The sequence below is a fragment of the Pristiophorus japonicus genome, chromosome 22 (genome assembly GCF_044704955.1).
Source record: "Pristiophorus japonicus isolate sPriJap1 chromosome 22, sPriJap1.hap1, whole genome shotgun sequence".
NCBI classification, from domain to species: domain Eukaryota; kingdom Metazoa; phylum Chordata; class Chondrichthyes; family Pristiophoridae; genus Pristiophorus; species Pristiophorus japonicus.
In genome coordinates, this window is record NC_091998.1 from 43033147 (window position 1) to 43048258 (window position 15112).

Genomic DNA, 15112 nt, shown 5'->3' on the forward strand with positions numbered 1-15112 from the left:
AAGTTAAGGTTAGAATTTGGCATCAGCAATAGTTTCAAACAGCATGCAAGCGGCACCTTTATTATGAATTACAAGATTTTATTTTCACTCAAACAATGAATGTTCAATGAGACTAGTCTGCTAAGGTCCATTTATTGGAGCTGCACTTTATACCCAGTTAACATTGATGGAACTATAGTGAGATAGAATTCGTCGTTTTATTGGGCATTTTCTTTTGCTATAGCTGCATATTTAGTTTACCCCAGATTAACGCATTGAAAATGCCACACACAAATCCTCGGCTAGCTTCCCTACTGGTTTCCTATGATCTTAAGCTTTTGGATTTCTTGCCTACAAGACACCCAAATGCTGCCGTAAGTATCTGGATAACCGTCCTTTAGAAAGGCAAACTAAAATTGGATAACTATCAGCATTTTAAAAGGAAAAATGTAAGAGAATTTATGTAACTGTTTAAAGCCCGGTTAATGAGCAGTTTATCGTGGGTTAAACGTGGAGAAAATCATCATCATAGGCAGTCCCTCAGAATCAAGGAAGACTTGCTTCCACTCCTGAAGTGAGTTCTTTGGTGGCTGAACAGTCCAATACGAGAGCCACAGACCCTGTCACAGGTGGGACAGACATTCGTCAGGGGAAGGGGTAGGTGGGACTGGTTTGCCGCACGCTCCTTCCGCTGCCTGTGCTTGACCTCTTCACGCTCTCGGCGTTGAGATTTGAAGAGCTCAACGCCCTCCCGGATGCACTTTCTCCACCTAGGGCGGGGTCTTCGGCCAGGGACTCCCAGGTGTCAGTGGTGATGTCGCACTTCACCGGGGGGGCTATGAGGGTGTCCTTATAACGGTTCCGCTGCCCACCTTTGGCTCGTTTGCCTTGAAGGAGCTCCGCATACAGCATTTGCTTAGGGAGTCACCTGTCTGGCATAGGGTGGGGGGAGATGAGAGAGGGAAAGAAAACTGGACGAGGGTGTACTTGGGTGAAAATTGGCAGCAGAGCTCTGCCATTGACTGCTAGGAGCGGGATTGGCGGAGGCCTGAGAGCGCGCCAGCCCCCCATCCCGACTGATGACTGCAGGAGAGGGGAGTTATGACAAAATTACATTAAAACTGGAACCTACCAGTTTATCTAATAACATAAATATTTGCATTATCTCCTGAGCTTTAGGAGGATCTAGTGGTTTGATACAACTGAGTGACTTGCTAGGCCACCTAGAAGGAAAGCTAAGAGTCAACCAGGTTGGTGTGAGACTGGAGTCACATATAAGCCTTGACTGGGTAAGGACGGCATATTTCCTTCCCTAAAGGACATAATCCGACAGCTTTATGCTCACTTTATTTTCAACTGAATTCAAATTCTCAAACTGCCATCTGAACTCCCGTTCTCTGGATTATTAGCCTGGTAATATAATTAACCACTGCACTACCATACCCTCAATCTACAATGACCATTTATGTAGCTAACGAGGTTCTTGTGTTGCCCAGTCAGTGCTGATTACCAAAGTACATTTATTAATTCAGCAAGATTTCTGATCAACGAGGGAGTGTGCTGCTGTTAAATTGCCCAACCACACCCCTTCCCCCGAGCTACTAACGTTTGGGCCAAGTCTTGATAATAGTTTCCAAATAAAGTTAGTGAACAGTTCAAAACTTGCTGCTGTGCCAAAAGCTGGAGAAAAAAAAAACCTTTAGAGGACCAAGACATCAGTATGCGTTAGACATTAAGCTAGTAAAAACCCTGCCAAGTGTAATCTCTGGAGTGTCAGCAGGTTTTGAACATCTGAAGGCAAGAGATTTCATCTGCACTCCAGTTTTGCGCACTCATCTCAGTTTTCTCTCTTTGTTTCGCGGTGGTGGTGGCTCTTTCTGCACGTCCACCCCATCCACACGCTGAGAGACTGGGGAGAGCGAGCGAAAGATACTCTGGCTCCTTGCACCAAAACCAACCACAAGGAGATAGGCCAAAAAAAAAATACCCTCCTCTGACTTACCTGGGAATTTTATTCATCTCTCCCCTCCAAAAAGATAAATAATCAGGAGGTGTGACCAAAGTAATTTTTTTGACACTGAGCGCCCCTTCCCACTAACACTCCTGTTACGAATTGCTGAATCTTATCACAGTCATTTGCGAAGAGAAAAGCCAGTGCAAGATATAACGAGACAAACTAAAACAGGAAGTACTCATGAAACATGGCTTTCACTTGCAAAGTGGGCGCAGAATCCATATCAATACTTATCAACTTGTTCAATTTAAATGCACACCACTTAAAAAGTCCGCTATTGAGATACTCAGTTTATGTTATCTATTGGGGGAAAAGAAAATACCACCAAAGTTTTTGCACAGAACAGTCCCAAGTTTCTGTGAGTCAAGCCATTTATTAAATGGAAACCGTGTCTTGGAGTTCTGCATTTTGCCAAGCTAGAGAAAGGTGTTCTCTGGCAATTCATGGAATGGTATTCGTTTTAAAAATATTAAGGCTGTTTGAAGGAGAGACAATGGGAAAAGCTCTTTGAATCAGCTCGTAGAAAGACAATTCAAAGCCCTCAAAACAACGTTCTTGTTTGGTGGCAAAACCAAGCTCATTAAAGATCCAGCCATGCTTCACCAGTGCCTCTGAAAGAAGATGGTATAAGAAGAAGAGAGCCAATACCAGTGCAGGGCAGGGAATGTTTCCTTTGGGACTGGTTACTACGTTGTTTTTGGTGCTGTTTGTCTGAGGCTGTGCAGAAAACAACAGAGGGTTTAGGTTTATTTCATGTCCACTTCTCACCTCCTCGCCCCACTTGGGACGGTAGAACAAGCTGAGCCGGCAGATATTGAACTGTCTGGGGTGCGCAGCCTATTCACATTCAGGTGGCCTGACCGGTGTCAGCAATAGTTTGAATTGGGCTCGCTTCACTACTGTGTGAGGTAGCAATAAGTGCCAGCCTCAACGAGCAGGGAGGACAATTTCTATCACGAGGTGAACCACTTTGAAACGTCGTACCAGCCAGATTAAATTGCTTTATCTTTGTGCAGTATTACACTCGTCCTCAAAGATTTGTCTTTGGGTGAGGTGATTTTAAGACAGCATCAAATTAGAAAGTGCTGTTAAAGTGGGGCTTGTTTTTGCCACATGTTGTGGGAGCTATACAGCTCCATTAACGCAGTCAAAGCATGGCATGTCAGACAGCTCAATTTCTCTAAAAAAGCAGAAGAAAGAATTACGACTATCAAAGTCAGTGACACACCATTTCTCAATTTTCATCAGCCCAGCTGGGCCAGTCACTATTGCCAACTCCGACAGATTGCGGCCAAATGACCAGTAGTGATTTTACAAAGCCACACGGCGCAATCTCTTGGACAATATAACACGGATGATCAGGGTGTTCTTTTGTTTGCTGTACCCACAGAAGTTGTGCTTTATATAATATATATAAATGTTTATTTGGGACTAGTAGCAAAAAGAAACAAAGGATCAGCTGTCACCCAACAAAAGATCTTAAATGAACAAACAATAGATTTTTTAAATCTTGTTGCTATGATTGTTTTTTCTACCCAAAAGGTAGATAAGAACCCCAGATACTGGCCAGTGTCTTTTCCATTTTACTCAAAGTGGCCTATGGGGGGGGGGGGGGGGGGTAAATACTTTGATAGTCAAGCTTCATTAGCGAGTCCCTCCAGATTCAGCCGGAAATGTTCCGGCTGTAGATCATGCTGCTGTATGAGCTGGGCCGAGGCCTTGTCATATTTACGATGGGCTTCAGATTATTAAAAACCCCAATCAGCACCAAGCCATTGACATTTCCCTCCCAAAGGGGAAGGAAGCTGCATCAATTTGTAGACTTTTGATGAAACACAGAGTTTAATATTTGATTTGTACGTCTTTGTCTCCGCAGGGGACTTGACTTACTCAGGGTGCTGCACTGTAGCCCGTGCTCCATCCAGCCCTCTTAGCTGCTGCCATCACTGCCACAAAACGTTGGGCTGAAAGGAGACTTCTGAATTTGAGCGGAGGGCAGATACGGCAGGAAACGCACACCCGGACATTCCATACAGATCAGAAGTGGCCAACAGATGTTTCCAAATTCAATCCAAATCTGAAATGGCCAGTCAGGTGAGGCACAGCTATTGATTTGTGTTTGAGCACAGCTCAAAGCTTTGCAAAGCACTGAATTTCTGACTAGAGAAAATAAAGTTCTGAGGCTGCCTTGGGTTGCTTGTATGCTACATTACACAAGCATATTCTCAAAGACGGGTCTGTGCAACTTAATTGCATCATCACATCTTCTGCTGTTGACCAAAGATAATCTAAAACCATAGCAAGGTCCCTAGAATGAGCCCAGTTTGTGTTCCTAAGTGATGAACTTGATTTCTCTACCACACTGTAGTAATTAAACATCACTTCACTTCAAATTTTGGTTCTTAAATAGTTACCTGTCCACAGAATTACCACAAACATGCCTGCCAAGAAATACAACTCTGAACAATGTTCAGCTCATGTTCAAATGATATTACACAAGCACAGAAAGATTTTCAGCCTGGCGCAACCCATATTTTTAATTGCAGGGTGTGTGTGTGTGTGTGGGGGGGGGGGAGGGGGGGAGGGTGGTCTATCCACCAAAAACTTTTTTTTCTCCTGCGGAAATAAGAATTGTGAATGCTGAAAGTAGCTGAAAATGCTGGAGAGACACGGCGGGGTCAGTTGGTGAGTGAAGGAAGGAGGATGGTTCATGTTTCAAGTGGGACCTTGTCCAGGGACCAACCTAAAACCTTTCTGTTTCTTTTTCTTATAGTTGTTGACCGAGCTGTTGCTGTTTCTTCCCCAAGATTATCGGTTTAAAAAAAACCTTCCGACATATTGTCACACACATCGAATATTGAATTTAGAATCACTGAAGCGTTCTATCAAAACAATCGCCAATCAATGTTCACAAAAAGTATCCCCGGCTTCATAAACTATTTCACTGCAGCAGCTACAAAGACACAAGCTGCCATTTCCTCTACACTGTGCAATATCCAATTTAAATTTACAGGTCACTGAAGGTTAAGCCCTCAGGTGACACGGCACTGGCGCATTCTGTAGGACCTGGCACAGGGAGGAGGCAGCGTTGCTCATTTGCTGCCCGTATCCCAACGCGCACCAAGTGCCTTCGCTCATCACCCCCGCGTCTTCGCTGACCTACATTGGCTGCCCGTCTGGTAACACCTCAATTACAAAAATTCTCATCCTTGTTTTCAAATCCCTCCATGGCCTTGCCCCTCCCCATCTGCATAGTCTCCTATAACCCTCCGAGATCTTTGAGTCTTCCAATTCTGGCCTCTTGCGCATCTCCGCTTTTAATCGTTCCACCATTGTTTTCAGGTGCCTAGGCCCCAAGCTCTGGAATTCCCTCTCTAAACCTCTCTGCCTCTCTTTCCTCCTTTAAGACACTCCTTAAAAACATTCCCCTTTTCTGTCCTAATATCTCCTTATGTGGTTCAGTGTCAAATTTAGTTTGATTACACCCCTTGGGATGTTTTACTACATTAAAGGCACTATATAAATGCAAGTTGTTGTTGCGTTTTCCTTTCTCAATGAAACTCTAGTGGCAGACACTGAGCAAAGGCTGGATTGCTATGGGCAGGGAAGTCAGGGGCCAAGTGTCCCTGGTTATTCCAGTACAGCTCAGAGTTGGGTTGTACAGAGCAGCACTGCGAGAGGCCTGGGAGCTTTCCATTAACAAGCACCTTTCAATTTCAACCAACACCTTCTAAAATACATCTTTTAATTGCTGCTCATTGGTACAAACTAATGTTTCAATTAAAAATATCCTCATCTTACTGCACAAACTGGAGTACAACTTTGGCTGATCGTACTTGTTTCTAATTATCTAGCAAGGTATTTGTAACCCTATCAATGCTGCACGGAACACAGGATTACTACAAAAACCTGTAAAATTTGCCCACCGACCATGGGGGGGGGGGGGGGGGGAGTGCGGGGGGAGGCGGGGAAGAGAAAAGAGGGTCCCAGAGAATCCACGTGTCAATCCGCAAAAGAACATTGGTAGGAATAGGAGACCACCTTTCAGCCCCTCAAGCCTCTTCAGCCATTCAATTAGATCATGGCTGATCTGCATATTAACTCCATCTATCCGCCTTGGTCCCGTAACCCTTAATACCTTTATTAAAAGGGACTGGAAAACTAAAATCTATTTTGTTTGAGAGTTCAAAAAGGAACAGAATGTATCAATCTAAAATGACTGGAATTATATTTGTGCAGCTGGAGTACTGGGGCAGGGAGCAAAAATTCAAAGAAAGTACTAAATTGTATTGCATAGCAGAGAATAGCTTTTACATTGATTGATATCACTCTACAAACAGTTATAGCAGAAATGTTTCACATTTTAAGTATCAGAAACCGTACTAAAATTCTCACCGGTCAACCTGAATGATTGCACATTATCTCACTGTGCCATAGTCACTGCTCGGAGATACGGGAGATGAGCTATGGAAATCCAGTGGGCTTTGGTAACCAGGAACATTTTATTGTAACGCTCAGTCATTAAGTGATAAATCACTGTTTGCTCGTTGTGTATGGTTCTATCTTTGATCCCTTGGTAGAACAACCTGCCCATAAGTGCTAAACAGTGCTAAAGAACATCTCTTTCTGCAATGAATAGCTGCACTGTATCTCATCACATCCATCACTCCTATCGATTAAAGCAATAATGAGCAACACAGTGTTCATTTTAGTTTCTGATGTGCTTAATATGCACAGTCACTTCATTATTGACATTGCATTTGCTTCTTTTTGGCAGCGGTATGTCTTAATAAAAAAAGAAGTGCTTTGTGGCAGAATGAACCACATTAGTTAACTGTTGAGTCAGAGATTGAAGCCAGGGCTGTGTCTTCTTATAGGAATGCCTGCACCTTTCAAATAATCACCAGTACTTCAGATTGGCTCAATTGCCTCCGGTTCAGAAGGCTGTGGGTTCGAGCCCCACGCAATGTCTTGAGCACATAATCTAGGAAGGAGTGCCGCATTATGGAATGAGCCGTCAAAGACGTTGGTCTTCACATGCCAGTTCAGGTGGATAGTAAAGCTCCCATGGCACTATTCAAGAGAGCAGGGAGTTCTGTTGGTGTCCTGGCCAACGTTCCTCCCTCAACCAGCACCAACAAAACTAGATGCGGCATCTCCTGGCTGTTGGTGGGCCTCACTGTGCACAAAATGGCTGCCACTTTCACTTACCTAGGTGGCTACACTTCAAAGCAATTCACTGTGTGTGGAATGCTTTGGGACATTTCTGCAAGATCTGAAAAGATGCTTTATAAATTAAAGTTTTTCTTACTGTAAGATCCCAGTAGTTCAACAACCGTTGCTAAGGAAATCCTTGACAGAACAAATCACGCTCCTGCCAGCAGCGTGCCCTTCCTACCCACCCTCTTGCTACATGTCATTACGCTCAGTGATCTTTTGCCCACGTTTGTTCAATTTCATAGGGTAAAAGCGCGGGCTAAATCTTCAGCTAGCCAAGGATTCAAGTGACTACTGTAATGTGAGAGGTTGGCTGTTGGGTTTTCTTACGCAAGTTATTCTCAGAGAGCAATAACAGCGAGGTTACTGGAAAAGAGAGGGCCAGAACTCTGCCTTGTGACTACGAATAGGTGGAATTTAACTGGATGGCCTCTGCACCATGTCGGAACCTCAAAGCCCTGACTGAGGTGGGGGAGGAGGGAGAGTGCTCATGATTTCAGCCTTGTGGATGAGACATTAAACCGAGGCCCCATCTTCCCTCTCAACTGGACATAAAAGATCCCATGGCACTATTTTGAAGAAGAGCAGGGAAGTTCTCCCCAGTGTCCTGGGCCAATATGTATCCTTCAACCGACATCACTGAAATAGATTATCTGGTCATTATCACATTGCTGTTTGTGGGAGCTTGCTGTGCATGAATTGGCTGCCGTGTTTTCTTACTTTACAACACTACAAATCCAAAAAAGTTCTTCATTGGCTGTAAAGCTCTTTGGGACGCCCTGAGGTTGTGAAATGCGCTATATAAATGTAAGTATTTTAATGATTTAATGGGGAGGGACATTTTCTGGGAACTCTGTGAAAGTTTAGCAAATTTAGAACTGTAATTTTAAGTAGCTGTAGTGGGCTGGGTTATGGCTCTTCAATTGCTGTCCAAAGTGGGGAATCCTCATCATATGCCACATTTGTCAAGTATGCTTTGGATCATTCTTTCCCGCTTTACGTTCATTCACAGCAACAAAGATCCAACAGTAAAACCAAAAGTTAATACATAAACACACACTGTAAAAAAAGATGCAGAGAATCCAATCTAATCACTCTTACGCTGCTTTTGTTACTTGCAATCGGTTGGGTTATCTAACCAGCGAAGTTTTAAATTCTGCTACCGGGTGCTAGAGTAATCCAGTAAGTACATTTTTGAACCTTGCAGGTAGAAGCAAATGGAGAAGGAGAAGGAAGCAAGAGAGAGAGAGATAGGAAGGGGGTGTTAGACCACAGTTCAATGCCATTTACCAAGATGGATCTCTAACCGTTGTCAACATGCACAGACTTCGGTACTTGCTATTCTGATGGGGATTTAAGTAATGAAAAGCTGTAAACACACACAGATGACTCTGTCACCTCCTGGCAGAGAAGAGAGGGGGGGTGGGGGGGAAAGAGAATAAGTAAGATTAACGTGAAGTGATATTTGAAATTTCAAAAGGATCCTCACCATTAATTGAACACTGGAACTTGACTTCCTTTTCTGAATAGAGACCGATACGAGGAAAAGAAAAAAAAGAACAAGAAATGGTGACTTGTTGCACATGTGGCAGATTTCCTGACACCAGGTCCAGATCAGGTACACAATCCTAAAGACTAATTCTCAGGGTCAGTGTTTTTAAAAAGGACATTGTCGGGAAAATAAAATGCCTTGAAATCCTGAAAAAAGTGCAAATCATACGACTTCAAACACAGGTATCAAGCTGCAGTATCCCTTTCTCAGAAGCTCAAAAAACAGAACGTCTATCCAGTGAACGCTATGGATCTTGACTCTGGGACAGTTTTCGTCCCTTTGCAGGAATGGGAGGGAGATCCAGCACCTCGTTATTTATGGATCATGCACCTCCTAATCTGCTTAGTCCCTGGAGAAAGGGTTGTTGCACATTCACCAAGGCTGCCTACAGCTTGGTTTTGATAGTCCCTCATCCGTGACTTCCCCTCGTTCTGCTTGTTTTAGGCCATTTTGATTTTTTTTTTCTAAAGCTGTGAAGCGGAGGAATCTACTGGTCAAGAGGTGGGAAACGGGGATGTAATTTAGCTCGTAAGGAAGGTGGGGGAATGAAGAAATGAGGGGCAGGGAGGCAGAACGATTCCACTCTGCAAAGTGCCCTTGGCTTGTTGGCCACTGTTGAATGGCACCATAGGCCCGCTTGTGAGGAAGTCTACGGTTTAAGCTCCACTGCTGTCCTTTCTGACAGGTGAGGGCAGAGACTGAACGCTGAAGACACAAGCCGGCCTGAAGTGGGGGTCCTGGCACAAAGAGGACGCAAGCAACAACAGGGAGGAGAATAGGGGAAAGGAATGAGAGTAAATGTGGTCAAAAGAAGCAAAAGTTGTGACAGGTGGACTGAGACCAGTTTGTCAACCAAATTGCATGGCCGTGTCTATTTGTTTGCTCATCTCCATCAATGGTTCTCTCTCTTCAATGGATAACAAATCTATTTGCTGCCTGCATGTTTGATAATGGCCTTCTGGTTAGGGTAGCCTAGGGAAAAGCCGGAGTTCTCCCAGAGTCAGTTAGTTGCTATGTTGGGGGACCTGCGGAACTCTATGGAAGGATGAACTAGACAAGACTGAATGCAGCCCTTGTCCGTACTGATCCCGGTGATCTTTGTGCGGAGCCGAGGCCATTATTGGATCATCCAGTCCGGTCACCAGATTTTTGCTTCGTTGAAGGACAATGTGGCCAGGAATCAGGTCGTGACAGGGAGGGCAAGTGGAGAGTCTAGAACATCACTCTCTGGAAGATTCAGGGTCAACCATAAAAGAGATGCTGCAGCTTTGTAGCATAAATTACAATTAATCAAAGAATAGATCAAAAAAAATTAGCTTTTTCCACCCTTTCATCAGCCCAGTGGATTTAAAATCAATCTCTTATGGAAGACAACTTGTTGAAAGGTTTGCTTAAGTGCTCTTTTTTGAAAGCATTTCAATTTGAACAAATCTCCTGCGCAAATACGTCACAGGAAGAATACCAAATCAAAGCCAAATCTAATTGTGTCACAGGAAGAGAAGTCTTGTATTGTGAATTTAAATTCTGAGGCGACTCCACTCAAGAGCCATTAAGAGTGCGTCTGTACTGGTGAAAGGGGTCATTCCATACTCGGGTAGAATGCTCAAAGGAAGAGTTGTGAACATGCATACACTTTGGTATAAACTATGACATTGGTTGAGCTATTTTCAATCATGCATTTTGCGTGAGACATCACTGATGGTCAATTTTAAACCTCCCTTCGCCCCACCCCCTTCAAACTCAAAAATGTTCCTAAATGGGATTTAATTCATGGATTTTATTTTTATTTGACCATTTTCTTTTTTTCTGTTCGACATTTGCCACTTTCCCTCAATCTTACCCCGGTGGCCCGGGATGGAGGCTGGAGCAGTTGGCGCCACACAGACCCATCCAACAGTCATGGCAGGTCCATCTCCAGAAGGCAGCGGCGAGGCCAGCTCATTGGTCCCCTCATCCTCCCTTCCCTCCCCTACCACGCTGTGGGACGCTCGATGTGGTACCCGTAGCACTAGGTGGCAGAACTCTCCCAACTGAGGTGGGCAGTTGTCGGATAGGGTTCGGGTCTCGGGGGGCCCAGGCTTCCTGGGTGAGAGTCAGGCTGGGTCACACTACAATTCTTCTTTCCTAGAGCGCAATTTTAAAAAAAAGGATTATACATATTTTCTCTCTTATTCCTGAAGCTTATTAAGTACATGCCTTGATCAATTTGGTTTGCCTGTGATCACCAACAAGAGGTGTGGCAGTGTTGGAGAATAGAACCTTTCAATTTCTCTTTTGCATCCAGTGACAGTACTTCAGATCTACATTTTTGTGGTCTTTGAACATTCTACCCATTTGAAGTTTAAATAAAAGAACAAAAATGGTGGAGTCTAAAAGCCGCAGTTGAAATTTGCACAGCTTTTTAATGGACTGAACTTCAGTATTTCAAAGCTGTTAACACCTTAACCCAACCACCTCCTTCAGTGTTTTGTTACACAAGGACTGGGTTTGCACGTTGCATTGGCATCCGAGCAATCTTTTATCACTTAAAAGTAATAGTTTCTGATGGGTGTTTTTTAAGATTGGCTACTCTTTGTCCTCACCCTAAGCACTTATCTACCATCGGCTGTCCTATGCTTGACTGGCAGGAGATGGGTTACGAATGAGGTGCAAGGGCCATATCTCTGTTCTCTTCCCATCCCAGCCAAAGGTTACACTTGTGCTTCAAGGTCTGATTCCCGGGTGCCAACAGGCAATGTCTCAGAGAGGCAGGACTTCAATTATCAGCTTCAATCTTCCACACCAAATTCCCAATCTGGGAAGCATTGAACAAAAAGGCAGGTGCTTCCCCAAAAAGTGAGTGATTGTACGTGGGACACACGTGCACACTTTCATTGTCAGATGTTTGGGATTGGTTCACCCACCCAGCTGACCCTCAGCTGTAGATGGTGTACATTGAAGGAATACTTAAACTAAAGGAGAGAGAAAAAAATAACTCTGAAATGTGAGTCTTCACAACAAAAAAAGGTCTATTTTTGAAATAAACGTGTCCTGGAGTTAACAATTCTCCTGGTTCTCCAAAATTCAGTTCCCAATGTAGCTTTGAGAAGGACATGTGGAGCAGAGTCCTAAAGTCCCATCCTGGCGCAAAAGGGAAAACAGGTCAATTCATTGAGCTGCACTCGTATGCCAGGGAACCTGTTGCAGAGTGAAATGACGCACTGAAGCGGCCTTTGGGGCAGGTCTTGCTCTCACCCGGCATCACTAGCTCGCTTGACCCTTCCACGGCCTATGAAGTGTCACACTGCTTGTCCACCATCCAGTATTAGACAGCAGATATTTCCTCCAATTAAATATTGCGAAGACCAAAGCCATTGCCTTTGGTCCCCATCACCAACTCTATCCCTGTCCCCGGGCACTGTCTGAGGCTGAACCAGACTGTTCGCAGCCTTGACCTAATTGACCTTGAGTTGATCTTCTGACCCCATATCATCTCCATCACCAAGGACTGCCTTCATCCACCTCTATAATATCACCTGTCTCCACCTCAGCTGCTGAAACACATCCATGATTTTGCTATCTCTGGACTTGATTACTAAAATTCTCCTGGCCAGCCTCCCATCTTCAACCCTCTGTAAACCGGAGCTCATGTTAAACTCAGCTGCCCATACCCAAACTCGCACCAAGACCCGTTCACCCATCACCTTGTGCTCGCTGACCTAAATTGACTCTCGGTCCAGCAATACCTCGATCTTAAAATTCTCATCCTTGTTTTCAAGTCCTTCCTTGGCCTCACCCCTTCTCTATTCTAACTTCCTACAGTCCTACAACCCTCTGAGATCTTGTAATCGAAGTTGGATATGGGTTTATATCTTGTACTTTATGTTGGAAAGGGATTTGCATCTAATAATTTAGGTTGGATATGGGTTTGCATCTTATGCAATTTAGGTTGGATCTAGTTTAGTCTCTTGTAATGTAGGTTGGATATAATTTTGCACCTCATAGTTTAGGTTGGATATAGTTTTCTTGTAGTTTAGGTTGGAAATCGTTTTGCATATTGTTATTTTGGATGGATATAATTTTGTATCTTGTGTATGTTGCAATGGGTCTGCATCCTTTAATGTAGGTTAGATATGCTTTTGCATTATCCTGTGCTATAGGTTGGATAGGGGTTGTATCTTGTAGTGTAGGCTGGATATGGGTTTACATGGAATCATAAAATTTTACAGCACAGGGGGCCTTTCGGACCGTTGCGCCTATGACGGCTCTTTGAGTCCAATTTAGTCCCACAGCCCAGTTCTTTCCCGTAACTCTGCAAATGTGGAATTGCCTTTTGAAAGTTCCCATGGAGTCCAATTCCAGCACCCTTTCAGGCAGTGAATTCCAGATCATCATAACCCTCTGTGTGAAGAAATTTCTCCTCATTTTCCCTCTAGTTCTTTTGCCAATTATTTAAAATCCATGACCTCTGGTTACCGACCCACTTACATGAGGAAACATACTTGCTCTATCAAAACCCTTCATAATTTTGAATACCTCTATTAGGTCTCCCCTTAACCTTCTCTGCTCTAAAGAGAACAATCCCAGCTTCTCTACATAGCTGTTCTCTCCTCATCCCTGGTATCTTCCTGTTAACCTCCTCTGTACCCTCTCCAAAGCTGCCATCCATCCTAATGTGTGGTGCCCACAATATCCCAGCTGAGGCCTGACCAGTGATTTCTAAGGGCCCAACTTTGGTGGACCGCCCAATTCTCGGCAGTCGGTGAATCTTCCAGCGACCTCCGTTCTCTCCCCCCCACCCCCCCCCCCCGCCGAGAAGAGCAGTCCGGCAGCCAGAGACTGCCGATGTCAGATCGCAGGTAAGTGTCTCCGGGTATGTTAGGATTTTTTATTGTTTTGTGCAGTAACTTTGATTGATTTATACTTGTATTGTTATTTATTTATTTATTTATTTATTTTCACGGTTTTCGGGGTGAGGGGGAATCTCTCGGGGGTGGGGGGGTTTAGATCTCTCGGGGGTGGGGCGGATTAGATCTCTCGGGGGTAGGGGGGATTAGATCTCTCTGGGGTAGGGGGGGATTAGATCTATCGTGGGTGGGGGGGGATTAGATCTCTCGGGGGTGGGGGGATTAGATCTATCGGGGGTGGGGGGTATTAGATCTATGGGGGAGAATTAGATCTCGGGGGTGGGGGATTAGATCTCTCGGGGGTGGGGGGTCGATCTCTCGGGGGGTGGGCGGGATTCGATCTCTCGGGGGTGGGGGGGATTAGATCGATCGGGGGTGATTAGATCTCTCGGGGGTTGGGGGGATTAGATCTCTCGGGGTGGGGATTAGATCTCTGGGGGTGGGGGGGATTAGATCTCTCGGGGGTGGGAGGGATTAGATCTCTCGGGGGTGGGAGGGATTAGATCTATTGGGGGTGGGGGGATTAGATCTCTCGGGGTGGGGGGATTAGATCTCTTGGGGGTGGGGGGATTAGATCTCTCTGGGGTAGAGACCTCTCGGGGGTAGAGATCTCTCGGGGGTAGAGATCTCTCGGGGTGGGGTAGAGATCTCTTGGGGGATTAGATCTATCAGGGGTGGTGGGGAGATCTCTCGGGGGTGGGGGGGATTAGATCTATCGTGGGTGGGGGGATTAGATCTATCGGGGGTGGGGGGGATTAGATCTCTCAGGGGTGGGGGGGATTAGATCTCTCGGGGTGGGGGTATTGGATCTATCGGGGGTGGGGGGTATTAGATCTATCGGGGAGAATTAGATCTCGGGGGTGGGCGGGATTCGATCTCTCGGGGGTGGGGGGGATTAGCTTGATCGGGGGTGGGGGGGATTAGATCGACCGGGGGTGGGGGGGATTAGATCTCTCGGGGTGGGAGGGATTAGATCTCTCGGGGGTAGGGGGGTTAGATCTCTCGTGGGTGGGGGGATTAGATCTCTCTGGGGTAGAGATCTCTCGGGGGTAGAGATCTCTTGGGGGTGGGGGTAGAGATCTCTTGGGAGATTAGATCTATCAGGGGTGGTGGGGAGATCTCTCGGGGGGGGAGGTGAGATCTGTCGGGGATTAGATCTCTCGGGGCGGGAGGTGATTAGATCTCTCGGGGTGGGGGATGAGATCTCTCGGGGGTGGGAGGATGAGATCTCTCGGGGGTGGGGGGATGAGATCTCTCGGGGGTGGGAGGATGAGATCTCGGGGGTGGGGGGGATTAGATCTCTCGGGGGTGGGGGGGGATTAGATCTCGGGGGTGGGGGGGATTAGATCTCTCGGGGGTGGGGGGGGATTAGATCTCTCGGGGTGGGAGGGATTAGATCTCTCGGGGGTGGGGGGTTAGATCTCTCGTGGGTGGGGAGATTAGATCTCTCGGGGTGGGGGTTAG

General features: G+C 45.6%; 1 protein-coding gene and 1 long non-coding RNA gene across 56 annotated transcripts in view; one reads left to right on the forward strand and one right to left on the reverse strand.

Moving 5' to 3' along the window:
- Window positions 1-15112, forward strand: part of LOC139234980 (uncharacterized) — a 198163-nt gene that overhangs the window by 51630 nt on the left and 131421 nt on the right. For 8 of the 9 annotated variants that reach the window (XR_011588385.1, XR_011588382.1, XR_011588386.1 and 5 more), the window contains one exon: window positions 3870-4087. This is a non-coding gene — a long non-coding RNA (uncharacterized lncRNA). Of the gene's footprint in view, window positions 1-3869; window positions 4088-4766; window positions 5513-15112 lie in introns of those variants that run through there. The other variant, XR_011588384.1, reaches the window with a different exon arrangement.
- Window positions 1-15112, reverse strand: part of LOC139234976 (calcium/calmodulin-dependent protein kinase type II subunit beta) — a 315635-nt gene that overhangs the window by 44002 nt on the left and 256521 nt on the right. For 18 of the 47 annotated variants that reach the window (XM_070865995.1, XM_070865986.1, XM_070865984.1 and 15 more), the window contains 2 exons: window positions 8700-8732; window positions 2642-2710 (listed from right to left, as the gene is read on the reverse strand). The exons of 7 other annotated variants lie outside the window; for them this stretch is intronic. In XM_070865995.1, coding sequence (XP_070722096.1) covers window positions 2642-2710; window positions 8700-8732 — 102 coding nt within the window. The remainder of the gene's footprint in view (window positions 1-2641; window positions 2711-8699; window positions 8733-15112) is intronic. 22 more of the 47 variants (XM_070866002.1, XM_070865991.1, XM_070866027.1 and 19 more) reach the window with 2 other exon arrangements.